The sequence below is a fragment of the Helicoverpa zea genome, chromosome 20 (assembly GCF_022581195.2).
Source record: "Helicoverpa zea isolate HzStark_Cry1AcR chromosome 20, ilHelZeax1.1, whole genome shotgun sequence".
Classification (NCBI taxonomy): Eukaryota; Metazoa; Arthropoda; class Insecta; order Lepidoptera; family Noctuidae; genus Helicoverpa; species Helicoverpa zea.
This window is the reverse complement of record NC_061471.1, coordinates 5,556,269-5,583,890: the sequence shown is the minus strand read 5'-3', so window position 1 is coordinate 5,583,890 and position 27,622 is coordinate 5,556,269. Positions and strand designations below refer to the sequence as shown.

At 38.8% G+C, this 27,622-nt stretch overlaps 2 protein-coding genes across 7 annotated transcripts; one reads left to right on the top strand and one right to left on the bottom strand.

Annotated features, from left to right (window-relative positions):
• Window positions 1–463: 463 nt before the first annotated feature.
• LOC124640425 (CLIP domain-containing serine protease HP8-like) lies at window positions 464–23,506 on the top strand. 5 transcript variants are annotated; one of them, XM_047178195.1, is made up of 9 exons: window positions 557–589; window positions 5,604–5,685; window positions 10,876–11,018; window positions 11,397–11,601; window positions 11,849–11,954; window positions 12,927–13,114; window positions 13,533–13,634; window positions 22,669–22,979; window positions 23,351–23,506. In XM_047178195.1, exons 1-8 carry the CDS (start codon window positions 557–559, stop codon window positions 22,977–22,979), a joined length of 1,170 nt encoding a protein of 389 aa, XP_047034151.1. In that variant the 3' UTR covers window positions 23,351–23,506. The 5 variants fall into 5 exon arrangements, with proteins under 5 accessions (XP_047034152.1, XP_047034151.1, XP_047034155.1 ...); XM_047178196.1 differs by lacking the exons at window positions 557–589; window positions 23,351–23,506 and adding an exon at window positions 464–484 and having other exon boundaries at window positions 22,669–23,322; XM_047178199.1 differs by lacking the exons at window positions 22,669–22,979; window positions 23,351–23,506 and adding an exon at window positions 13,749–13,894.
• Window positions 23,294–26,614, bottom strand: LOC124640428 (uncharacterized protein C14orf119). 2 transcript variants are annotated; one of them, XM_047178209.1, is made up of 3 exons: window positions 26,402–26,614; window positions 25,621–25,844; window positions 23,294–24,694 (listed from the first exon to the last, which is right to left on the bottom strand). In XM_047178209.1, exons 2-3 carry the CDS (start codon window positions 25,813–25,815, stop codon window positions 24,389–24,391), a joined length of 501 nt encoding a protein of 166 aa, XP_047034165.1. In that variant the 5' UTR covers window positions 25,816–25,844; window positions 26,402–26,614; the 3' UTR covers window positions 23,294–24,388. The 2 variants fall into 2 exon arrangements, with proteins under 2 accessions (XP_047034165.1, XP_047034164.1); XM_047178208.1 differs by lacking the exon at window positions 26,402–26,614 and adding an exon at window positions 26,057–26,293.
• Between the last annotated feature and the right edge of the window lie 1,008 nt (window positions 26,615–27,622).

The window sequence follows — 27,622 nt, the reverse complement described above, 5'->3', positions numbered from 1 at the left end:
TGACGAATCTCTCACTCTCACAATACTCATCACCTGTCTAGCCTGTTTCCAACTCCATTATATTGGGTTCGGCTTCCAGTCTAAACGGGATGCAGCTGAGCACCACTATTTTAATAAAGTACACGGAGCGACTGCTTATTTGACCTCATTAACCCAGGTATCTAGGTAAACCAATACCCCGTGGTAGACTGGAAAGCTACTAAAGGCTACTACCGAATAAATCGTGTACCAGAATGAACAGAAATTTCAGAAAAGAACAGATTCAAGATAACAATTTTTATTTTGTCCTTGTAGTGGGGAGACATCTTCAGATCAATACAAATAAAGATTTGGACGAAAATTTGCGAAGCGCTCGTATTCTGGAAGAGACTCCGCGGCGACAGATTTCGATGGGAACTTTTCAAAAGTGTGCTATGGTTTACTATTGGCTTAAAATTGTTTAACGACATAACACGTCATGCCAAAGAAATAAGTGCCAATGCCGGTAAAAATGGAAAGTCTGGTGGTGGTTCTCTTTTTAACTTTTTTGGCTCAGATTCAGATGATACTAAGAAGGATGGTAGTAATAGAGATGGTGATAGGACAGATGGTAAGTACGGTGGTATTAGGACAGATGTTAAGGGGAGAAAATGCCGCAGCAAAGTGGACGATTAACAAAACGTATAAGTATGTAGGACGTAGATACTCTGTAAAAATTCTTGTTCATTGTATCAAATATATATTTATATGATTTACACAAACATAAACGCCTGTTGTTTATTCAACGCCTAACTGGCTAGCAATGTGTTGCTATTAATGAATTAATGAAACGAATTTAACTATATCAGTTGTTTCACTCGTGTTCTGTGAGAAGTATTCCGCGCAGCTGGATATACAAAATAACCTATAGCCTTCCTCGATAAATTGGCTATCTGACACTGGAAGCACTTTTCAAATAGGCTCAGCAGCTAGTTCCTGCAATTAGCTTTATAATATTGTAGTATGGAATTGATCAATGTAATAGTGCAGAATTTTATGTAGTTTGCCGTATCAAAACAGTCTAGGCTTGCATGCAAGCTAAATGTGGTCGATAACTACATAAAGAAAGAGCTCTTCTTGTGATACCGATTCCCATCTCATATGATATTTTTGTATTATCAAGATGTCTAAATTATATATGTTGCAATAACAGTGGAAAAAAGGACATGCGTAGGTACCGGTCAAAATATCCTAATCGCTACGCCGTAGCAGACTATAGAAATTAAAAAGTAGTGCCTACGGAACCTGGCATTCTTAGGTTCGAAGTACATGACAACATAAAAGTCAGTTTTCTTAAACTGTTTATTATATGAATGTTTACGTTAATTTCTAAAGTACACCGTTGTTTTACGAAACTGATGTTTATGTTATCGTGAACTCATCCGATCTACATTCGATTTGTTCTCGATAGGCCAAAGGTCCAAACATGGTCTTCATATCTTTTGAAAAATACCTATTACTTTGTTCCCACATCTAGACACACGGCAGTGTGTCCGCCAAGTTCGAGCAATAAAAGCGACACACCGGCCGTGGGTTATATTACACGAACCATTTCGGGCCAAATTCGACCCCCCTGTAACTCAAAATCTATTTTATTTACGCATATCAAATTTCTAGTATCTGTTGAGACCCCCTCACTTATCTAAAATACAAAATTTCATTAATATACCTATTGTAGATCTTGAGATATTGACGTCAGAAAATCGCTATTTTTACCATACACTCACTGACTGACTCACTCACTCATCAAAAACCTAGACCACTTCCAATGGTCGTATTGATTTGAAATTTGGCATGGAGGTAGGTCTTTATGTCAAGGTAAAGGGAAAAATCTGAAAATGGCCAAGTGTGAGTCGGTTTCAAAATAATGAAGGTGTTTTATACCCGGTGTAAAATTTATACCCCTAAGGAACTAAAACTACTATTAAATTTATCTATATTTATATAATATATCTTCGAATGGTACAAAGGTTTGTATTTAGTCAAAGTAAAGTAAAAATCTGAAAACGGCCAAGTGTGAATCACTTTCGAAAATAACGATTGTGTAACTTTGATCCACGAACATAATATATGATAACATGTCATGTCAGTCAGTTGGTAAATCTAGTCCATTTATTTAATCTAGTTCATTTCTTTGTAAGAAACATAGTGCATATAAAAAAATCTAAAAGATAGTATAAATGAGACATTTCTTTAACTAACTTCATCATAAGAAAAAATAAAAATAAACAACCTTACAAAAATAAATGAAATCCCACCCAAAACAAAAATGGGAAAGACTGCCAAGTTCGATAATATGGGAATGCTTCGCCTATAAAAGAAGTGAGATCTGAATAAGTACCAAGTTCCATACACATACCTCAGTTAAAAATAGTTACTTTTTAATGATGTTACTTGGCAAGTTTTAATAGAAAATTAAATACTTGATTCATTGCGTTTAGTAGGTTTATAACAAGGTGTATGAAAACTTTCCAAGTAACATCATTAAAAAGTAACTATTTTTAACTGAGGTATGTGTATGGAACTTGGTACTTAATCAGATCTCACTTCTTTTATAGGCGAAGCATTCCCATATCATCGAACTTGGCAGTCTTTCACATTTTTGTTTTGGGTGGGATATATATGTACCATATATGCTACTTGCATGACACATGAGTATTAATTAGTAGGTAAATATAAATAGGTTAGGCATAAATAGGTCGAGCTCGAGGCTGATGATTTCAGAGCCTCGGGATTTCCCTATTTTACTTATTTTAGTTTCATGTTATATATACACATGACATGTACAGGAATCTCCCAGACTCAGGGCCCTATGTATGCTCGCAATACTTAAATAACTAAGTACTTCTGTCCCGCTAGTTCACACACCATGTGTCTATTTTATCTGTCTGTCTTTCTTGCTATGTATGGTGCGGTTAGATTTTCTAATTCGTCTGCTTCTATGACTATATCATCTCTGTACCTACTTACACTAAAGCTGAACGCGCTAATCTCAAAATCTAAATAGCTACCTACTAATACTCCAGTATTAGTTAATACTGGAGTATACTCTATATATTAGTTAATACTGGAGTATTAGTAGGTACCTATATTCAGGTATTCAGGTCCACCTGACCTATGTGATCTATGTTACTTGACAATAGTGAAGCTTTCCTACAGTGAAAGAATTTATCAAATCGGTTCAGAAATTTCGGAGCCTGTAGGGTATAAACAAGCAAAAAATTGATTTCTCTTTATTATATTTGTAGGTATAGATATACTTACTTGGTTTTCTTTGAATGGCGAAAAGCCTACACATCTATATGAACCAAACTGCGTTAAAAACCTACCGCTACAAGGAAGTTTCGATTGAATGAATCGATTTCCGGTTTCTTTACACGCAGGTTTTTAGTCGTATAAAGAATTTACCATAGTTTACTAATTGTACTTCTAAATAATGGTACCGAAACTGTTATTACTACTAATTTGCATCTATACAGGTATAGGTATACATTTGATGGATGATATAGGAACCTACTTAAAATCCGTCCACATATCATGGTAAAAAAAAGCTTTTTCAAATACGAGATCGCACCTTTCGTAATCATTTGGTATCAGCCACAAACAACACAACACTAACCAATTAATCACTATCAACCTATAGTTGGCAACACAAAACTTTAATTAATTATACATATTTTAATCGTCGTCTATCTATCATTTAAAAACAGCCAGAGCAACATTCCAATTTGCAAAAAAATCTACACATTTTGTATTTCCCAATCAGTAAAAACCATCCACTAGAGGTGTAAGTCCTTATACAATTTTGCTAAAGGAAAACTTGTTTGTATCTGTACGCTGGGGAATCCCTTAAAACTCGTCAATAGTTTCGTATTGTTAATTAATAGTACTCTTTTATCACCCTATATGAAAATCCTAGAATTTTTACTCATGCACTAGGTCGTCTGTCAATATTATTTTGATTAAAAAAAAATCTTTTGTTTATTTTCGAAGGCTTTTTAATACTGTCGACTAATTAAGTTTCAGTATGTTGTGTATCAGAACATCGAATTAAGAACCTTTGTATTTACCTCTGCCATTAGAAAATTACCCATTTAGGAGTAAGTAGATATATGGGCATGGGTAATCTGTGAAAACAAATTCTAATTCAATTTATTACTATCATAAAATCATAATTTCGAACAATCTCATTGCTTAAGTTTATTGCTGCTAGTCTTACAAAATTCGTATTATGATTTACACGTGTCAAATGCTTTTTATTAGTCGTTGTTTTCATTTGACTCATAAAAATGTAACGTATTCTGATGTAAGGGGTCTAGTGGACCAGGCGTGTAGAGGAGGGTTCAGGGTCGAAACGTGGCAAGTACAGCTTTAATTAAAACATGCAAATAATATTTTTACAAATAACATCAACTATTCTATTTTCAATGTTTATGGTGTTATGACAAAAAACTTCGATTCATGTTTTGTGAAGTCCAAAAAGAAAAATTAAGATAGATACCTAAATCAAGTTCATGTTACAACCCTTGGCTTTGTTTTTTTAACGTTTCGAAAGAGTAAGATTCTACTTGTCCTAATTTACCACCAACCACCGCCACCAGTCTCATTCCATTAAAAAAATATATATATTTTCCATTTGAGAGAATTGAGCCACAGAACAGTTATTGTAAAGTCATTTTGGTTTTGCTCAAAATCTATTTCCACTCCTGGCCCTTGTTCTAATTATCTATTCTTTTAGCTAATTATAGGAACAGGAAAAACTAGATTTTCCCACAGGATTAACGCTTTCCCTGAGTCGGCGATTTTTTAATTTTTTCCCTTCCTGCGATACCAGCTGCTGTACACCTAATTAAAACACTATCACTGTGATGTCACGAAGCATGTTAAACCCTGCATATTTTTTGAAAGCTTTCTTACCCATATTGTAAGCGAGATATACCTACACTTGTTCTTTTGCATCTGGTTTCGCCCTCAACAAGTAGAAACAGTGTGGACGAATCATTTTTGTTACACTCGTGATCGAAACTTAACGCTCTTTACCAAACAATTGATTTTAAAATGACATGAAGCAATTATATTTTAAACAAGGTAGCTATTATTTGTGTAAAATGAAGTTATATGCAAAACATATTGCACACACTCGTATACGGCATAACAATCCGACTAGGTAAGTATAATTACATACACGTGCTCAAACACACAGCTTAAATGTCATACTTGTTTAAGATCATACCACTTTTTACGAAGATTCAGACACGCTAGGTTACAATGCTGCAAAATAAATGGTGTCCAAAAATGCGATAAGAAATGTTAAAAACATGATATAAATGATATAAAAGCCGCAGCTTGAATGAGGAAAATCCAATGTAAAGACGAGTGTTGTCTATAATAATAAAACACGCGTCATCACAACATGATCACAGCATTTTCAAAAAATATTTATTGTTGATAACCTTAAGTGTGTAGCGGCTAGTCAGGGCCGGTTAACTGAACTATCAGTCGCGCACCGGCCGTCCTCTGGACAACTATATTGTTGACAGACTCGTTTCGAATTAATGTATAATATCTTGTTGTAACACCACTAGTGCCAAATGATGAAGAGCCTGTGCGAGGGATCGGTTGTCATCGTATGCGTCCTCGTCGCCACATTGTCCAGCGCTGGCGGCCGTGAGTACTTCATCTTTTATTTGTCCATAATTAAAGCTTGAGTGAGATAAAAAAATGTGTTTTTAAACTCCAGTGACCTCAGTGCATAAGTTAACCTCTGTAATCTGTGGTTTACGCATCGTTTTCTCAACTGACTGCGTATAAACATAATCTGGTTGGTACATTTTTATTTACTTGGCTTCATTAAGATGGTATTATAATTACGTATTTGCCAATTGACATATAACGAAGAGGATCTTATACTTACATTACGTGTGTACAACATTAGCAGTGTTATTATGTAGTTGCAAACTAAAGGTGACTAGTTTTTAGGATCTTTTTACATATATTGACTAAAGAAACCTTTTAACATATATTTAAATTGCACATTTGCACATATATCTGCAACCAAATGCTTGTTTTTGTCGGTATTAATATTGAGTTTATCATACTCAATATTAATACCGTTAGTTAGGCTATACCTAATTACCTACTTAGGTACATAGGTGTGTGCTTTGTGGACAATGTATAAAACATTGGTTTAATACCAAAACTATCGGTGGAAAACAAACAATGTTTATGTATAGGTACATAATATTAGAGGACCGGTAGTTATAAATATCAAGGACTGCTAACCGCAAATTCACACTCCTAAGTGCCCGTAGCCTCTTCTCAAGCACCTTGGTATATGTATAAAAATACATATAAATTCGGTTTTTTTCCTAATCTGTGAACAATTATGGCACAACCTTTTATATAAAACACAAAAAATAGCATTGTTTTTTTTCAATTACTTAGTGAATATGTAGATACTTCTGCTGATGTCTGCTTTCTTGATGCGACTGAAGAACTTCTTGACAAACTCGAGCGTCTGCAGAATTTGTGTATTCGCTTCATTTTTGGCCTCCGGAAATACGACCATGTGTCAGAATTTCGGAGCCAGCTGAAGTGGCTGCCAATTCGGCAGCGTCGAGATGCTCATATTCTATCTTTTCTCTTTTCTCTTCTTCATAATCCCAACGCTCCGAGCTATCTTCGGGAACGTTTTGAGTTCCTTGTTCCCAGAGGCAAACCCTGTCGCTCCTCTGTATCTCTCCTAGTCCGTATCCCTCCTCATACTTCGAGCCGTTATGATGGATCCTTCACTGTGCGCGCTGTGAGGCTTTGGAACGCTCTGCCTCACAGTATACGTGAGAGCAAGTCGTTAGATGTCTTCAAGAGACGAACTAAAGAACATTTCCTGTCAACATGACCTTATTTGTATGTATGTATTTATTTATTTATTATATTTTATGTTTTATTTATAGGTATATATTTTATGTTATGTAGTTTCATCTTTGTTTTAATGTTGTGCACTTTAAATTTTCTCTTCCCTATCGCATCTCTCTATCGCTCTAAGGTTTGCTGTTAGAGAACCCAGTTCTGGGTTAAGCTCGCCTTTGTACATGTCTTCTCTGTGTGTGTTTTTTTTTTTTTTTATATGTTTTTGTGTACAATAAAGAATAATAATAATAATACTTCGCCTACTTTGTATATAGTGTTCGTATACAATCGTGTCATGACATATAACTTATGTTTTACTTTTAAGTTTCACCAAAACTCGTTTCGTATTGTAGGTGTGAAAGGGTAACATCCACCGTTAACATTATCACCCTCCTGCCCTTATATCAATTTTTATTTGGGGTCGGCGCAGCATATTTCTTTCTTCCGTACTCTTCTGACTGCCATCATCTCACAAGTAACGTTCTCTGGTCGTACCCTAATATTCATAGGGTATCCACACTTATATCCATAGAAAATTCTCATTTACGCTCAACATTATTCGAAAATAGTTAAGTGTGTAGTACCTAGTAATTGTGGTTTTCTATGCTTTCTGTAAGGAACTTATGTCATAGCATATCCCTAACGAGACGATGACAATTTATCTTGCTCAATTTATCTTTAGTGGAGAATTCCTTGAAAAAGATAATATCGAACACAAATGGCTCCATCAAAGATATGGGGGGTTTCAGTCAGCAAGACATTCCTTCAGCTCTGCTCTGTAGTTGTCGGGTACTTTGATGACTTCCCAAGATTTTCCATAGTTTTACAAGTTTCATAGTAGGTATGTACTTACTTTATTTTCAATTTATGAGCTAACGTATCAAATATCCTTAGTCATAAACTTTCACGATTACCGTGTATCACCATGACCGTTAATGCAGGAAATTAAATAGGATGTAAAAGATATATGCCACGATTATTTACAGTACTCATAACAAGGAAGGAGGTAAAAGGCTTAATGTGCAATACATAGTCATAAACGCAACACGAAATTACTAACTTGAACACATAACACAAAAATGTTTAATCGCCATCAGAACCTAATCTTAACTGTATTTTAATAACTTCGTCTATTAATTGCAGTTACCGTGATCATCAAACTTGTGTTAGCTACGCATAATTATTGGATATAGGATGATACATACTATGTTATTACTTGGAAGGTATCATTATGACCACTCATCTTACAAGACATGTTAAGCTAACGGTACTAAACAGCTATGTTTAACATGAAGATAGCCAATATCCTTTCTTTCGCACACACATTATTAAAAACACATCCAAAATGAACAAAACAAGTCACCTGTTCGCCAAAGCAATAACTAATAACGTGATACCAAAAAGAAATCCGGTTATTTATACTGCAATTTGCTGTGAATCTGTATTACGAAACCTGTGATTTTATTAAATAACGACGGTATGATAGCTATTATAGGTAACAAAAACGTGTTTCTGGCATCCAATGTCAAAGACAGTCAATAACTTTTTAGACATGTCTATCATTTCAATGGACGGTTTCTGAACACTTTTGAATGTTCGTGAATGGATATAAATATATTCTCTCTTTACCTCAAAAAAGACAATCTAAATAGTAAAGTCTACGGAGGGCTTTTGTACAAATGCAAGGAATTCAAAAGCTCCAAAGTCTGTCGGAAAGTGTCAGGGTTATCGTTAAGCCGTGTAAGGTACCTACTTACTCATAACTGGGTAGTAGAGGTCAGATAGGCGGTCATTCTATGCAACATCCTGGTATTACCAATAGATAACTGAGAACGACACACTAAACTTGGTACCTAGTTTTATCACAGAAAAATGAGGGTTCTTTTTGTGCTGGATATATCTTAGTTTGCCTCATCCCTATAATTAAGCTATCTCTAGGCTCTTTAGAATTCCAGACAATAGTTTAGTATTTTTCTGTAAAATTAATTTCAGGCTACGTATCGAATTCCAGATACATCAATGACTAGTGACCTAAAAATGTGATATTTTTCCTCGACTCGAAGTTTTCTACCATGACGGAAAAACAACAATACATATATTCCTTAGAGTAAATTCAGTATTTTTTTAATTGAGAATAGGTAATATTCAAACGGAATAGAAGTTAAATAAGCTATTACTTTTTCACGACTATTTAAATTATTCCGAATAATGCATTTTATGCTTCATGCATATTTTCTATATATGCACATATTCGTAATTAGGAGAACATTGATTTATTTACTGTTTTAATGAGTTGCGATAAGATTGTGAAAAAGGCATTCCGAAGTTTTCTCTAATAGTTTGTGGAAAATAAAATCAAGGTAGCGAGTTGAGGAGGTCTGATGAGCAATCGTTTCATGAAAACCATTGGTACTTAGCTACATCCAATTAGATCGGTCGCCCACCCAAAACTGTTTGGGAAAAGGATAAGCAAGTGACGCGGTAACTATAAGCTATACTTCTCAAGTTTTTAGGGTTCTCATATAGGATGTAATGTGTAATGGCGAGATATAGAATGCTTAAGAGTAGAAAATACGAAGTATCTAGGCATTAGGTCAAATGTTCTTTAAACAGTGCTTAGATAATAAAATATTTACGTATTTTTATTTAATACTTAACGTATTTCGATTTCGGGAAAACCCAATATCTATTATGAATATCTCTTGGACCTATCTGACCTCTTCAACGCAGTTACCCGGACAACCCCATGACAAGACTAGGACCCGAGACTTCAGTAGACTTTAGGTAGTCAGACTTTCTGGTTTCTGACTCCGTAACGGATGTGAAAATTGTTATACAAAAAGCCGGGACCCACCAATTGAACACTCCTTGTGAAACACTGGGTAGTCCCAAAGTGGTAATGGTTTGTGCTGGCTTTAGAATTACTTGATCTTAGTATTGTACAAGAGAATAATGAATGAGACTCCACGTGGCATATTTTCCTTCGCTTCATTGTGACGACGCCTAAGTAACTGATATTTAGGTACTACCTAATATTAAAAAGCTGAAGTTTTTTCATATGTTGTAATCTCACGAACTTCATCATCTCCCGAGCCTTTTTCCTAACTGTGCTGGGGTCGGCTTCCAGTCTAACCAGAGTATGTACCAGTGTTTTACAAGGAGCGACTGTATCTGACCTCCCCAATTACCTGGACCACCCAATATACCTTGGTTAGACTAGTGTCAGACTTACTGGATTCTGGCTACCCTTAACAACTGCCAAGGATGTTCAATGACTTGTAATCTCATGAATTTGTGGTCCGATTTGAAAAAAAACCTGTGCTATCAACATAACCCATTTACAGGGCAAGACTACTGACTCCTTTTTATCCGGGTGCGTGAAGTAGTAGATATCTACTAACTACTCATGGCACGTGGGTAAAACCGCTGGCTGCAGTTAGTCCTAACATAAAATAAAATCATAGTTGAATGAAGGCTGAAATAAATGACACGGTACATTTATTATTGAATAAATATGAACAATGCGTCCAATAAACATTTCTTATAAATATAATATTGCCACTGGAGCGTGTAATTAACTTACAATGGACTAACAAAGTGGGGAAGTCCGTGAAAGTTGCATCACATATAAAATGGTCTATTAGCAATTTATGTAATCTCAATAACTTTAATTTATCTGTATTAGATTATATTCACTACTTTACATTAGTTCTGATTTCGTAAACAATGAAAATACTGCCACACCCAATTTAATGATTTTACCATAACTAAGCTAAGAAGGAGCTAATCATCAATTAGGGTAATAGCTGTATCATTAGTTTTATTAAACAGGCTTACGCTCCACCGAAACAAATATCTTAAAACTATTGAGATCAGTTGATGAGAAAAAATAATATAGGCATTAAATTAAGATTACATAATAATAAAAAATAAATTAAAATGTTATAGAGCGATGTAATGGCGGCACGAACTGCATCCCCCTGAGCGACTGCACCGGCCTGTATACCCTGCTGCAGAAGGGCAACACGCCCGCGCTGACGCAACTCCTGCGCAGCCTGCACTGCGGCTTCCAGGATGGGAATATACCGATGGTAAGGATTTCAGAATTATAAAGGCAATTGCAAAAAAAGCGTTTCTCTTACTTAGGTACCTACAATACATATTTTAGATCGCATGGAAAAAAACGTAAATATGTAAAACTAAGTAGTAGTTTGCTTGTTTCGATATATTTTTTCAAAGATCTATTACTGAAGTACTCAGAAACTTCTTTGAGCTGGGCTATGGCTATCTTACTCTTATTCACTGTCCTTTAATGTAGACACCGAAAGACCTATCTTGGGATCTCATAATTTAACCTACTTATATTACCCTTACTAATATTTATTGCAATTTTATATTAATTTAACTAACACACAATTCTTCTTGAAATGCACTTTTTCTTCATATCTTCTTTATCTTCCTTGTCCTAGATATGCTGTCCTCTAGAGTTCCTAAATGGTCCGCAGACAACAGAATCAAGTACGGCACAAACCACTGAGTTAAGGATGCGTGATGCCGCCAGACTGCTGCCGAACTCCCGAATATGCGGGATTCAGAACAATGATAGAATAGTTGGAGGCACGCAAGCTGACATCGATGAACATCCCTGGATGGCGCTCATCAGATACGACAAACGTAAGTTACAGACAGATCATAGATGTGCTTATTTCCACGAGTTAAAAAGTCTTGTGTTGCTTAAATAAGACCCCTCGTCTGCGAAAGTGTTCGGCCAATCTTGAGACACTAAAAGGAAGAAAAGGGAGTTTTTCCAAAATCTTCATTGTCTTCACTCGTATTGCACTTCACTGTTATAGGTATCCATGATGAATAAGAACTTATTTGCACTAAGTAAGTTAGCTAATGTTCTGGTAATTGCTTACAGCCGTCGGATCGGGCTTCTACTGCGGCGGAGTTCTCATTTCTGCCAGATATGTCCTCACCGCGGGGCACTGCGTCAAGGGCTCAGATTTACCGCCAAACTGGAGGCTGTACGTTTGTATAACTTTTTTATAAATAAGTATTACAAAATAACTTATGAAGAATGCTAACTATAGGTACATGTGGAAAAGTGTGCTGTTTTGCAGACTTTCTTGAGTATACCTTAGCTCTGTTAAATAAGCAGTAGGCATAGGTAGTTGTATGTTAGGTAAGAGGTTCTGGTAGCCAAAGATCTGGGAAAATTTTGAATGCGAAAGCAAATGCATATTTTTAATCATTAATGAGAAGCTTACAGTTTTTGACATGCCTTAGTTAGGTGTTTATTAGTCCATACTTCGTTTGTTCTGTGTTTATAACCCGTGTCTGGGTCGGGGCGTCTACCTCAAACTTTCCGCAACCGGTAATTCAGTCATATTAAATGCGTCATACATATAACTACACAAGTAGGTACGCCTGTAATGACTGAGGTCAAGCTATTGATACGGATTCGGTGAAATTGCATAGGTGATTCAATACTGCTCTTGGAATAACAATCACCACATTAAAATGTGCCTACTGAAACTTATATTCTAGTTATTTTATGGCAATTGTACAGAAATGTTTCCAATTAAGATCACATTTCAAATCGAGACGAAACAAATTTTATGCTTGAACCGCAGAGAAATGTAAAGAAAATGTTACATAGTTGCTTAACATTATTACTCGATTAAGACGGCCGATGTTATATTAATGAAAACACGTCAATGTTTAATGACTGATAAATAAACTATAGGACGTTTTGCCTTCCTGGAAGGTCTCGTGCAAAGATATTGACGGAATAAATTGAAATAATATTATAGGTTTCATTTAAAAGATTCCTTAACATTTCCCGACTATTACCAACAAAAGGGATTATCTTTAGAGCTTTCTTTTGGTATATCAGTACGTAAAACTTGTGAGATTAACCCCAAAACAATATTAAGATAGGTAAATAAAAAGCACTACAGAAACCAATATTACCAAATCTCCTAAACTGTTTTCAGGTCACAAGTTCGTCTGGGTGAATGGAATACGTCCAGCGAAGTGGACTGTTTCCACGACGACTGCAGCGGGCCCGTACAGGACATTCCTGTGGAAGAGATCATTGCGCAAGAGGGCTACCAGGCTGATGACCCGAACCAGCACAATGACATCGCTCTACTGCGGCTTGCGTACAACGCGCGTTTCAATGGTATGCATGCACCTTACCTGTCCTAGTAACTGACAATGCGTAGGATCCTGACGGGGTTAGAGGTGATTTTATTGTTTTTCAAGGGCAGATTTCACACATCATAATAATTTGTCGATGAAATCGAATTGACTCCCACTAACTGCAGTATAAAAGTTTAGGCGTATGGTGTGGTATATGGTGGGTGTCCTGCAGCATCCAATTTTTCACAAGGTCAAGTTTTGCGACACGTGAATAGAACACGGGGTGACTTTTAAGAAATGCTTACCTATAGTTTGTGCGATTTTAGCAGTAAGTAAGTATTGTGGGTACCCAGGTGGGTTCTTTTGACAAGACCCTCAAGGAGGACTCTGCAAAAATCCTACAACAAAAACGATATTATCATGAACTCAAATAATAAGTACATCGGTTGTTATTTCAGACTTCGTGAAGCCGATATGTCTGCCACTGACCAACGAGCTTAAGAACAGTTTCTTCGACGGTTACGACATGGAAGTGGCTGGTTGGGGGAAGACAGAAACACGTAAGTACTTGTACTTCCACGTTTCCCAAGAATCATGATCTTGACTAACCTAGCACAATTTACATTTGCACCAGCACCAATTCATCTGGTTTGTCGGTTAACAATTGCTTTCAGTGGAGGACGAGCTTAGCTGGTCGCAGCCATCTAGGCCTGGGTTGGCAGGTGCGCCATTGTCACGGTATTCGGGCAATAGCTTGTATTCCAAACCCGCGCTTATTGATACGTTGTGCCAAAAAAATACCTAATTGAAGCCTTAGATATTTCAATTAACTTTGGGAACGTATTAAATCCGGGTCGGTTATAAAAAATGTAACTACTTATTTAATTAATTTACCTCTAACTGGTTCCAACTTAGTTTACTGACGTACCTACCTACCATGTACTTTAGTATTATCTCTATTTACTTATCTGAGGTTCTGTAAGAGCACTATGGCTTTCATATCCGTTCAGTTGCCTTTGTTTTTCTGGTGAAAACGTATCGCTTCTATATTTAGATTAAACAATCAAACTTAGATGACTTTATTACTTGACCTCTATATTTTTTATCTAAAGCTGTTTTGACATCTACTTACCAACCGCATTTGGATTGACTGCTTGAAATTTGCCGATATCTGAGGCCGACTGCAGGTGCTGCTGCCGTGTGCGTTCGCGCAGCGGAATATTGTTGAATTTAAAGATTTTAATTATGCAGATAATTAGTGTATGACGTCCTATAATTGTGTATGGTAAATAAAAATTTGTGTATGCAGCCATTGTGGAGAAATTCACCAAAAACAGATTCCGCTGGGCGAACGTTGGCGAACGTTGTCCTGGCGGAACTTTTTTCAATCCATAGACTTTAGAAGAAAAGAGATGTGTCCAAAAATTAGTGTGTATTTGTGTATAATTGATTATGTATGAATGAAATCAGTGCATGCATTAACTTTGGAGAAATTAAAGTTTCCGCTACGCGAACGTTTGGCCATTAGCTAGTTTTCATATAAAGCGCTTACATAGAGAGCTGTAGATTTTTACATACGTTGTTTTGAATTTGTTTATATTTGTTTAAAAAACAGATTTAGAAAAAGTCGTAGGGTTTAAAAGATAAAAATATAAACGTAAAATACACTTATTAGGTCTTCGTTCTTAAAGTATGCAGTTTGGGGTCTAGATTTTCACGTTTACACAAACCTTGTAAGAGTCTCCAACATGTTACCAAGTATCAATGATGTTCCGTTAGTAATTAAAAAGTTATAGGATATTTTATTATGATATATGATGAATAGATCACTGTTTACAAAGCAGTCGAATATCACGACGTTCTAAAGGAATTTCATGGTAAAATGTATGCCAATAATTAGTTTAATCATTCAACTATTCACTTGCAAAATTTCATGTCATTAAATTCAGTAATTAAAGAAAGACAATTATAATACTGACGGAGCATCGAAAACCTACATAATCCGACCAAGTTCGGATAGCTACAAAAAAGCGGCCGTGCCATATGTCTAAGAAACGTTCTTAACTTGGAAGGTTAGTATTTATTAATATGGCACAGTTGCGTACACAAGCGTTAGGAAAAAATAAAACAATGCTTCTTGAATGAAAAATATTTTTTTTATAATAATGCCACTATCTACGATAAAAATAAATCTTCAATTAACAAGTACTTCTCTATTTAAATATCCGTGTACAAAAATATTTTTATTATCATTACTTACATAAATTACTTAACTAGGTGATTAAAAATAACGTTTCGTAGAGGAACCTTTGTGAGGGCACGCGCGGCGGATCTAGCAATACATGCGATCGATGCTTATCGCGCGCGGCTCCTGCGTCTACTGACTAAAAAAAACAAGATGTCGGCGCGCCCGTCGCTGCGCGTTCGTGGCGCGTCGGCGCGCATTCGCGTAAGCTACGAACGTCCCGCCCCTTCCGTCTATTCTAGGAAACGAGCGGGAACGCGAGTTTGGCGGCGTCCGGAAATGCGCGGGGTAATTCGATTTGCGACATACTCCCCCTCTAGTTCTGGAGAGCGTCCTCGCTCCTGGACTAGCTCATTGCCCGAGCGTTTCGGACGTCCGCGACGTCGTTTGGGTCGAACAGGATTGGGTGGTACGGCATTACCTGTACCAGTGTCCACGAACGGTGTTAAATCTTGTGTATGATATTTACCTAGACTGTCGGCCGGATTTTCTATTGGCGAGATAATAAAGGTAGTCGGGCTAACCCTTTTGGTGATCACGTAGGGTCCGTCCCGTTTGGGGAAGAATTTCGCAGTCAGACCTTTACTTCCTTGACTCAGGGCATGGGTCCGGACTAATACTTTGTCCCCTACCTTATAATCGGGACTAGGTCTACGTGATTGATCAGCACACCTCTTGGATTGATCTTGTTGTCCTTCAACTCGCTCTCGAACCGCAGCCAGGTTAGAAATAAAGCTCCTTAAGTAGGGGGTGATCTGAGGAAGGAAGTTCTCTTTATCGAGTATGGCTCTCAAATCATGACGGGCTTCGGTGGGGGATCTCATCTCTCTGGCAAACATCAGAAATGCGGGAGTAGCACCAGTGGTTCTACAAACGGCGCTATTCAGGGCAAAACGGATCACCGGTAGTTTCGCTGGCCAAGAACCATGGTCATTCTCCACGAGTTGGGCGAGCTGCACCTTTAAATCGCGGTTTTTCCGTTCAGCGGGGTTTGCCTCTGGATGGTAAAGTGGTACAAAATTTTGTTTTACCCCTAAGATAAACATACATTGTTGCATGACTGCCCCAACAAATTGTACGCCGTTATCGGACGTTACCCTGCGGGGTAAACCATACCGAAGGAAGTATTCTTCGGTGAGCACTCGTGCGCAAGCTTCAGCAGTCGCCTCCTGCAGGGCAAAAAGTTCTACCCACCTGGTAGCGGTGTCTTCAACCAGAAGAATCCATCTCTCACCGTTTTCACCTTCAGGTAGGGGACCGAAAAGGTCAACAGCTAAGACCTCATTGCGTTGCTGTAACACTGGCGTTTGGAGCAGTCCGGGGGGCTTGTTATTGGAAGCCTTGTATCGCTGACAATCTACACAAGCCTTCACATAATCTGTAACGATCCTCCGCATCCCAGGGAAATAGAAAGACTGAGCGATCTTGAGGTAAGTGCGATCGATCCCAGAATGTCCCGCTAGGGGGGAATCATGGCACTCCTTGAGGATCTCAGGACGAAGGGAGAGAGGAATGACGAGCTGAGGAGACTCACTATCCGAATCAGGGTTGTATCGGTAAAGTACTCCTAGGGATAACAGGTATCCGCGTTCTGTCCATCTCCGTGACGCTACTTCGTCGGTACTTTCCATATCGATGAGGATCTTCTGAATCTCCGGGTCGGCAAGCTGTTCCCGCCTTAATTCTTCGGGGCTCCTAGCGCATAATTGCTAGCATCGGTGCGGAGGATAAAAGGGCGATTGAAATCTGCCTGAACTAACACTGGAGCTGAAGTCAAAAGTCGCTTCAGGTCGTGAAAAGCAGAGGACTGCGTTGTACCCCAGGTCCAAGTCTGACTTTTCCTAGTTAATCTAGTCAGAGGTTCGGCCACGGCCGAGAAATTCGGGATGAATTTGCGGAACCACGAGCAGGTCTGCAAGAAGGTTCGTAGATGCTTCAAGTTGTTGGGTTCATGCATATCCAGAACGACCTTGACCTTGTCAGGGTCAGGTGAGATTCCCTGTTGGGTAATAACATGGCCCAAGTACTGGACACTCCCCCTGGCGAATACGCATTTATCTCGATTCACCCGTAACTTGAATTCTCGAAGGCGACTGAAGACAGACCGGAGATCCTCTAGATGCTGCTGAAAACCTTCGGAGATGATCAGGAGGTCATCCAAATAGGCCAGGATGGTGACGTTGGCTAGAGATGAGCATGAGCGCAGACGATCGATCAGCCTCTGGAACGTCGATGGCGCGTTCTTCAGTCCGAAAGGCATACGCTTAAAGCGAAAAGTTCCCAGTGGGCTGATGAAAGCGGTCTTATCTCTATCTTGCTCATTCACACTCACCTGCCAGTAACCTGACCTAAGGTCCAGGGTACTCATATAGCAATCCCTCTTCGTTGATTGTAATAGTTCGTCAATCAACGGCATAGGATAATGGTCGGTTTTGGTAACAGCATTTAAGCGCCTGTAATCTACACAGAAGCGAATGCTGCCATTGGCCTTAGGAACTAGAAGAGCAGGAGAACACCATGCAGACTCACACTCTTCAATGATGTCGTCCTTGAGCATCTTCTCGATTTCTTGACGCATAAGTTCCTTCTTGGCCGGGGTCAATCGGTACGGTGGTACCGAGATAGGAGGATGCTCACCAGTATCAATGCGATGTTCAGCATAGGGGGTAGGCTCTCCCCCTAGCTGGAAGATGTCCCCATTGTCCACCAAGGTCTGCTCCAGCAGGTCCCGTTCCGGTTGGGTTAATACTGTACCTTCATCTTCCCGAAGTACATCCGCGGAGGAACAGGAAAGCTGTGGCAAGATGGAGGGTTCGAACTGCATTGGGTACTCCACGTGGCGAGTCTCTGAAAAGCACCAACATTTCCTAGCAAAATCCATTATTAATGAAGCTGCCAAGAGGAAATCCATGCCCAGTAATGTCTCATTCTGTCGTGCATCCGGAAGGATGAGGAAGGGTGCCTGAACCACCTTTCCCTCCAGGTGCACGTCCAGAGTCGTCATTAGGACGTCAAGCTCGCGCGCGTGTCCGTCAGCGAGCTTGATACGTCTTCGCGCCGGTTGAAGCGGATGACCCTTGCGACGTAGGAGGATGTGCAGCGTGTGGCCCGCAATACAATTTTTAGCACCGGTATCAACTAACGCGGTTCCCGACGCGCCTAATATTTTTATATTAAAAATTGGTCGCGAAACTACCCCGAGTTTATCATGGTTACCGTCACCGGCGCGCGTGCTCTCATCACAATATATTGTGTCACTACACACCTTAATATCTAACTTATGCTTAAAACAATTGCAAGAACAAAAAGAATCACTAAACAAATTACAAGCATATTGGTTACACATATTAAAATAATGCGAAGAATAGTCGTCGTCGGCGTCATCGCAACATAAAATGTTTTTCGGTACAATGGTAGATAATTGGCGCTTGCACCCTAATTCACAATGAGCGTTATCAATAATCGTGTTATCCTTGCTATTATTCTTCGTAACATATTCGTGGCAACATTTCACCACGTTGCTGGTCAAGTGAACGTCCGCAAACTTTATTTAGTTTTAAGTTATTAGTTGAGCACGTACTATTTTGTTTACGTAAATAACGCGAATCTAATTTTTGTTTAGATGGTTGCTCGTTTATGCGCGGACTATCACATGACCCGCTATTCTGTTGAACACAATTATTATTAGAAAATATGTTCGAATGCGACGTCGACTCTATACAATTTGCAACGTAACTATTATTACTTATATTATGATTCGACTGTTGCGTTGATTTAGAATAAGAAACACATCGCGGGGCAATGCTATAAAAACTTTGTTCGTTGTTGCATTGTTTACAGTTTTCACGAGTCACATTTTGTGTACCGCACTGATAACACGACACCGGATTATTATTAGTCTGAGCAGCTGACCCACCTGTGCCTGTTGACTTACGGCACTGTTCCTTTCGGTGTCCGAATCTTCTGCAGGACACGCAGAATGGCCGCGATGCAGGTCTCGATGACGCCGGTGATGACGTATGCGTCTGCTCCTGACGTGTTGTGGAGGCGGGCGCTCGCTCGGGCGGAGGGCGCGGCGCGCGCGTCTCGCGCGGCGTCGGCGCTGTCTCGTCGCGAGGGGAGCGCGGGCGCGCGGGGAGAGGGCGCGCGGGCGCTTGAAGCGGGCCTCCGCCGCCGTCGTTGCGTCGCGCTGCGGGTGCTCCGTGCGGCTCGGCGCGTGCATTGCTGTACATTGCGGGCTGTTTGGCCGCAGTGTTTTTCGGTGGTGCGGAGTAGAGCGCTTCGCTCTTTGTTGACTCGGCGATAGTTTCTTCGATAATTCTCGATTTATTCAGAAGTTCAGAGAAATTATTAAACTCTTCGCGACGTAAGCGTTTTCGAATTTTGCGATGAAGTAGGCCGTAAACCATATCGAGCTGCACCTTCAATGATAGGTCGCCCGATGGTAGGCGCGATAACAGCGCTCGGCTCTTCGCTATGAAAATGTCTGTTCGAACATCCTCGGCCTGTTCGATTCTAAACAATTCTCGGTATATTTTGTACTCGGGGCGGCGATCTCCGTATGCGTCGCGTAGGTATTTTATTACGTCATTCCACGACGAAACTTCGGAACGAATGCTCTGCCACCAGGTCGCTGCGTCGTCTGTCAGCAGCATGGACATGCCTTTTATGGCCACATCGTCATAAATATTGGTGCACTCTTTATATGCCTCAATGGCGTCGATGAACGTTTCCACGTTTTCCTTCGCCGATCCGGAGAATCTCGACGTGCATCGAGCGAAGTTGCCGGTCCTCTCTGCCGCGCTCGGCGTTGGTGCCGGTGATGCGGTCGGGGTGGACGCCGTCGCGGACAGGCGTTGCAGCATGCGCTCGCACATATCCGCGTTGGACTGCTGGATAGTCGTCAGCAGTGCGGTAAAGTTGTCGCGAGACATGGTGACGCTGTCGTTGAGGTCTTCGGCGTGCGAGCCATTGAGTGATTGCCGTTGGCGCGTTCGCGGCATTTTAAACGGACACTATGGTACTCAAACACGTACACGAACAATAATTACACCAATTGTTTATACTTAACACCAACTATAGTAGGTATAAGGCCCTAAAGTTGGGACGCCATCTTTCGTAGAGGAACCTTTGTGAGGGCACGCGCGGCGGATCTAGCAATACATGCGATCGATGCTTATCGCGCGCGGCTCCTGCGCACTCCTGCGTCTACTGACTAAAAAAAACAAGATGTCGGCGCGCCCGTCGCTGCGCGTTCGTGGCGCGTCGGCGCGCATTCGCGTAAGCTACGAACGTCCCGCCCCTTCCGTCTATTCTAGGAAACGAGCGGGAACGCGAGTTTGGCGGCGTCCGGAAATGCGCGGGGTAATTCGATTTGCGACAAACGTTAATAAACGTTACGTATTTTAACTAAAATGTCGTAGATAGTGGCGCTATTATTAAAAAAAATAATTTTCATTCAAGAAATGCAATTGTTTTATTTTTTCCTAACGCTTGTGTACGCAGCTGTACCATATTAATAATTATACTAACCTTCCAAGTTAAGAACGTTTCTTAGACATATGGCACGGCCGCTTTTTTGTAGCTATCCGAACTTGGTTGGATTATGTAGGTTTGCGTTGCTCCGTCAGTATTATAATTGTCTTTCTTTAATTACTGAATTTAATGACATGAAATTTTGCAAGTGAATAGTTGAATGATTAAACTAATTATTGGCATACATTTTACCATGAAATTCCTTTAGAACGTCGTGATATTCGACTGCTTTGAAAAACAGTGATCTATTCATCATATATCATGATAAAATATCCTATAACTTTTTAATTACTAACGGAACATCATTGATACTTGGTAACATGTTGGAGACTCTTACAAGGTTTGTGTAAACGTGAAAATCTAGACCCCAAACTGCATACTTTAAGAACGAAGACCTAATAAGTGTATTTTACGTTTATATTTTTATCTTTTAAACCCTACGACTTTTTCTAAATCTGTTTTTTAAACAAATATAAACAAATTCAAAACAACGTATGTAAAAATCTACAGCTCTCTATGTAAGCGCTTTATATGAAAACTAGCTAATGGCCAAACGTTCGCGTAGCGGAAACTTTAATTTCTCCAAAGTTTATGCATGCACTGATTTCATTCATACATAATCAATTATACACAAATACACACTAATTTTAGGACACATCTCTTTTCTTCTAAAGTCTATGGATTAAAAAAAGTTCCGCCAGGACAACGTTCGCCAACGTTCGCCCAGCGGAATCTGTTGTTGGTGAATTTCTCCACAATGGCTGCATACACAAATTTTTATTTACCATACACAATTATAGGACGTCATACACTAATTATCTGCATAATTAAAATCTTTAAATTCAACAACATTCCGCTGCGCGAACGCACACGCTGCTGCCGCTTCGACCCAAAACGGTTTCGAGTAAATACATACAAACCAGTAGCGCAGCAGGCTGTAGCCGATTTCATAAAGTCGCAAAAGTGCTGTCAGCAGCTAGCATTCACAACGTACCTACCTTACGAATGTCTTTTTATATATTTCTATTTTTATGTGGGTGGTAATTCTGTTCACATGCACTCATTAATGCACCAACATTGACTTATCAATCACTTAAAGTTAGTTTATTTTTCAGATTGTTTAATCATTTATTAAAAAAGCTCTTGACGGCTATCCGTTTCATTTATATGGTGGCAGCAGCTATAGTACATATGCTACATAGACCCTACACACTATTAGTATATACAACATGTAACTTAATTAACGCACATCCTGAAATTAGTTTGTTCAGAATCGTTTACTGAATCGATTTATATCATTTTTAATATAGGTAAATTTTATCCCAAAAAATATTAAAACTACGGAAATTATTGTCATATTAACCCTGTACAGTCAAAACAAATTCAAATAGACCGTAACTCAAAGTAATAAGACTTCGTGTATTGTCGGCTTTTTCCGTAGTTTCGTTATGTTATGTCGAGTCGAGCGGCGCGCGGCGCGATATTTGCGTGCCTAGTAGTATGACCAAAAAGTTCCCCAAGAATTGGTATAACTAATTTAGTAAATAACAATGCATATACATGTTAAATTAAAAATTCAGTGTATGTATTATGATTATAACATAATATTCTAATTAGGGTGTTTGAGGGTGTGCGTTAATTACGTTACATGTTGTATATGGCAAGCACTTTGCTAGTAATTTCTAGTCATTTATGTTTGATTCGATTAAACGCTGCCACTTATTAAATGAAAAATGCTTCGTTCTGCTTACCAAAAGTGCAATAAAACTGTAGGTATCATTAACAATATAAAATATTTATAATAAATATTTCAGGCACCGAGTCGGACGTGAAGTTAAAAGTTCGCGTCCCCATAGTAAACATAAACCGCTGCGCCAACGTGTACGAGCGAGTGTCTCGGCAGATAGACACCACGCAGATATGCGCGGGCGGCGTCGCTGGGCAGGACTCCTGCAGGGGTGATTCAGGCGGCCCTCTCATGGGGCAAGCAGCCACCGCCAATAACTGGATGGTGCTAGGAGTAGTATCGTACGGGCCCTCGCCCTGCGGCACCCAGGGCTGGCCCGGAGTCTACACCCGCGTCGGCGCCTATGTTGACTGGATACTCTCCAAGTTACGTCCTTAGGTAACTCAATATACAATTTGTTCGACTGAGATTTTAAATCAATATTAAAGCGGAAAAGGCATTAATTTCGTGCAGTGTCACTTGAGATTAAGTCATAAGTGTTAATGCCTTTAGACCTTATTATTATCTGTGAGATAAAATATATTTCGACGTTAGCTATACATTGTTTTGCATTGTAAGAGTTTAGTCACAAATGAGTGCCATCCATGACAGTACATCTTGCCACTGTATTCTGTAGGTATTTAAGAGTGTGTATTGTGTCCTTACAATAAACTGAAAAATTCCTACTACTTGGAATAAATAAAACAATGTTATGACTATAATAAAATGTGTATTAAGTAAATAATTTTGTATAAATGGCCTCCTTCTAGTCACGCCCGGCTCCCGCCAGCACCGCTCTATCACTCACACTTCAGACCAACATGAAACAATACCACTACGGAAATATATTACTTTTTGTGAACATAGGAGAAAATATACTTTTCTTACAAATGAAATATAGCTACTCATTAAAATCTTGGCACGTATTATTATGTTTGTACTTCCTCCAATACCTAGGAGTATCCCAAGATCTTTCATATTTGGTTTTGATACAATTTTGTTGAGGTAGTACAGGGCACGTTGATGAACTTAAAACCTTTTCAAATCTTGGCTTGCCCCTGTTACCTAAACGCGAATATAGATACTAGTTAGTAATACAAATATCTAATCAAATTAGAGTGTTAGAAGTAATTCATAGGTAGCATCTACCGAATCAAAGCTATCTTAATAGCCGGATAAATACCCTAATCAGTGAATTACATTACATATTAATGAAATTTAGAAATTGTTCACATAATCGAATTTGGCAGAAACACGTTACATTAATATATAATTTGCTAGAGCTTCATGTAAATGATATACAATTTGTATATTACATAATATTAGAATCAGACATTTTATGTTTGTGACGCCCAACAACATAGCTTACAACTAATTATATTCTTACATAATATAATTATAAATACAAAAATAGGAGAAAAACATCTGCACATAGGCATAATGAGATGAAAGTCATTTATAATAGAAAACATGAGATTCCATATCAGGATATAAAGCTTTTATATAACAGCTCAATAATTTAATGAGTTAGTAAATCTAGTTGAAAGTCAATAAATATTTCGCACATGGAATGATGTTAACGGAATGTTTACAATACTGTTATTACAGTCACATTATAGACTATCAGATTTCACAATTTTACACCACTTTTTTAGCAAGAACATGAGACAGTAAAATTCCAATTGCAAATAATGCAATATGTTCAATGCTTTTTTATGACACAAAATCTATACCTACTATAATTGGCAATTTTCATTCATTCAGAAAAAATAATACTCAAAATATGAATATAAAAAAACACCATCTTTTTAAGATGCAGCTGCACATTCAACAGCAACATTCTCCGGGAGCACTTGCTCCACGGGTGCTTCCTCAACAACGGCTTCTCCATTTTCTCCAGCTACAATGTCATTTTCTTCAGTCTTTATTTCTTCTTCAGGAATTGGTGAATGTACTTCATCTGTACCGTTCTGGTCTCCGTTCACTTGCGGACCATTTGTAAGAAGGTCCTGAAGCTTTTGACCAAATTCAGGATCAGTTTCCGAGACACTCTTGATAAGCCTGTCTTGGTCTTCTATAGACCAGAATGGGAACCACGTATTGAACAGTTTTATCTGAAAATATTGTTGCTTACATTAGTTTGGGTTTATAAATATCTCAATGTCCTTAGGAAACAATGGTAATATTTGCTATTCAAATGTAAACAATAATGTTGTTGACAATGGTTAACTAATCTCTTTACTATTTACCTACATAATACAATGGACCATGCAAAAACAGGTGAACATCTGGGGAGATTTTGTATTACCAAGTATCATGTTGTTCATTTCTTTACTTCATCAATTTCTTTACTTTTCTGTTGTTTTACAAAACAACACCTACAAGCGGGATAACCAAAGCAGGAGCCGAAAAGGGTGTCCTCTAATATGATGCTACCACAGATGAATGCAAGACTTTTCATAAAAGATTTTTTTTGAAAGAAAGTTTTTTTAGACACATTGGAAATATTTGCAAGAAATAAAGTTAATGCAATTTTAATATATATGTTTTATATTGGCTTAAAGATGATGATTAGCTATGGCATTTGCCTCCTTCAAGCCATCAATTAATGCCTCAGCCATAAATGGACTAAATAGAAATTTTTGAAGTTTGAGTCATTGAGATGTATTGTCTTACAAGAAATGAGTCATGCTAGTAACATTTGAAGTAATGTTTAGTTTTCTGCTACATCAACAAAGCAAGTAAAACAGCCACATATGGAACGTCTATGTGTCAAACAAGTTATTGTCATAAAAGACGTTAATCTGGACATTAATTAGAATCTAGACATTAATCTAAATTATAGTGTTAGTATCATCTGGTGGACTGGGAAATATTTATATACTTCTATGTAGTTCATTCTGACACCACAAGACTTATAGAAATTACTTATTAAATTGTTGTAAGGTTTTGGGCTTGTTTATGTAGGAATACACATAAAGCAAGACCTACTATTATAGAGGAGTATTTACCCAAGAATATTAATGCAAAGTGTACATACCCGACATTGGAAAAGGCTGACAGGCTTATCATCACAAGTTATTGTGGCCATCAAGGCAGCAAGCTGCTGAGGTTTGTCAGCACGGGCTGCTGCCAACACTGGCAGGAAGTCTTCTCGCTGCAGCTCACTGAACTCTCCGAACCACTGCAGCATGTAACGCATCTGCGCTTCAGAAGTTAAACCAGGGGCCGACATCCTTCTTGTAAACGGACGATATACGACAGCTACGAAATTAAAACACAACTGACAATGTTAGCCGAACAAATTGTACCTCATCATAAAACAGACAATATTAGTACTACAATACTATTTATTTTCCTCTTCTTGAAACAGTCATTGAACTAAGGAAATAGCTGATAACGTTATGTTAATATGCTTAGAACACGAAACCTGCTTGCGTCTTGAAACTTTTCAAGGAAGAAGTTTTTGAACTTACTTTCAGGTGCAGATAAGCAAACGGTAGAATTGAATAAGAAATCCATTGCGACACACGTTCACACTTCGAGAAATGCAGCGACAACAATGTCTTGTCTCGTTATAATACGACAGGGGAAACGAACTGTTAGATGCTTTCTAATAGCGCTCGCCTACTCGACTGCAGTGCAACTGAGACACACGCTTCCAGCAAGGCCACATAACAATTTCACCTCTCAACTTCTTATATCATAAGTAACATTTCACTTTTTTAACCGTTCATCTTTATTAATGATACTTATTTACATATTCAAATCTATAAGTCAGTAGATGTAATAGAAGTGCTGATTTACGTAAATGTTTTTACCTGTTACTGAATAAATCCAAGTTGTAGTACCTCGAGAAGTCGATTCGCCGTAGTCTAGTGTTATTGTTGACTATATCTTGACTCTGTGTTCAGTTTACAATAAAAAACAACGTAGTTACAATATAAACACGAACAGGTAGATCTTAAATTACTTTCCTCTACAAAGTAAATCGTCGGACGTCGAAATTGACACAACTCAACACAACAACTGTCAAAAGTGATATTTCACTTGACCTTGGCGACTTGACAGGTGGTACAAAGACAACAGAACAGCGCGTTTGATAACCTCTCAAGCGTAAAAGGGACAGGCATAAAAGACCTATAGTCCTTGCACAACAACAACTCAGTGACGCATTGTCTACAAATTCAGCATTAGGTACTGGATATTCCTTGCGGCTACTGTGTGGAAACGCTGCGATTACCGTCCGGCACATGTTCATTTGTTTTCAAACGCGCGGTGCCCGGTGCGGCAACCGCTCGACAAGTCTCACCGTTGTGGTACCCAGGGTATTGTCCAAACTCCAGACATTTTCGAAATAAAGCATTGTGACTTCCGAACAATCCCAAACCTACAGAGTATTTAATAGTTACCCAACACTTTGACAAGGGTCCAAGTTAGCTTGTTTCTCTTTGCCGCGCGCGTGGATATTCCACGGCGTGGAATATGATTACCTACATGGTTTTCATACCAGTGGATTCTCTGCTCGGTTTTTCCGAGAGACATCGTTCCGTTTATACATGCGGAGTTGCTTGTATTCGCACGACAGCAAACTTGAAAACAACCGATGAGAAATATGTCTTTCAAAACCGAGCGACTGGCTTTCGTCACTAAATGTTGGGTCGCGACTCGCTCGCCTGTGTTCGGGCTTGTCAGCTATGCGTAGGGCTGCCATCCGTCCGGGTTTCCCCGGATTTGTCCTCGTTTGGAGGCCGTCCGGGGGCCGTCCGGGCGGGGTTTCAAGAAGTGTCCACACTTTTCATGAAAGAAGCACCTCATTGAATTTAAGTATATGTTAATAGTAAACGGATTACAAATTAGATATTATATTGTTTTAAAAAAATCGTACTCGTTCGGGGAAAATATGCGATTTATGCCAAATGTCCGGGTTTTTTTTAATGTTTGTCCGGGTTTGACGAAATTCGAGATGGCAGCCCTAGCTACGCGCTACAAAATACGCTGGTGTGAAAGCGCTGTTAGATGCTGTTTACGTATAATCGACT

Bases quoted from the DNA above. Each gene is read 5' to 3' on its own strand.
- LOC124640425 (XM_047178195.1), top strand. From the start codon at position 557: ATGGTAGTAATAGAGATGGTGATAGGACAGATG. The intron at 5,686-10,875 runs GTGAGTACTTCA...AAAATGTTATAG, and splicing joins ATTGTCCAGCGCTGGCGGCC to AGCGATGTAATGGCGGCACG. The intron at 11,955-12,926 runs GTACGTTTGTAT...AACTGTTTTCAG, and splicing joins TTACCGCCAAACTGGAGGCT to GTCACAAGTTCGTCTGGGTG.
- LOC124640428 (XM_047178208.1), bottom strand. From the start codon at position 26,102: ATGGATTTCTTATTCAATTCTACCGTTTGCTTATCTGCACCTGAAA. The intron at 25,845-26,056 runs GTAAGTTCAAAA...TTAATTTCGTAG, and splicing joins TTGCTTATCTGCACCTGAAA to CTGTCGTATATCGTCCGTTT. The intron at 24,695-25,620 runs GTATGTACACTT...CAATATTTTCAG, and splicing joins TCAGCCTTTTCCAATGTCGG to ATAAAACTGTTCAATACGTG.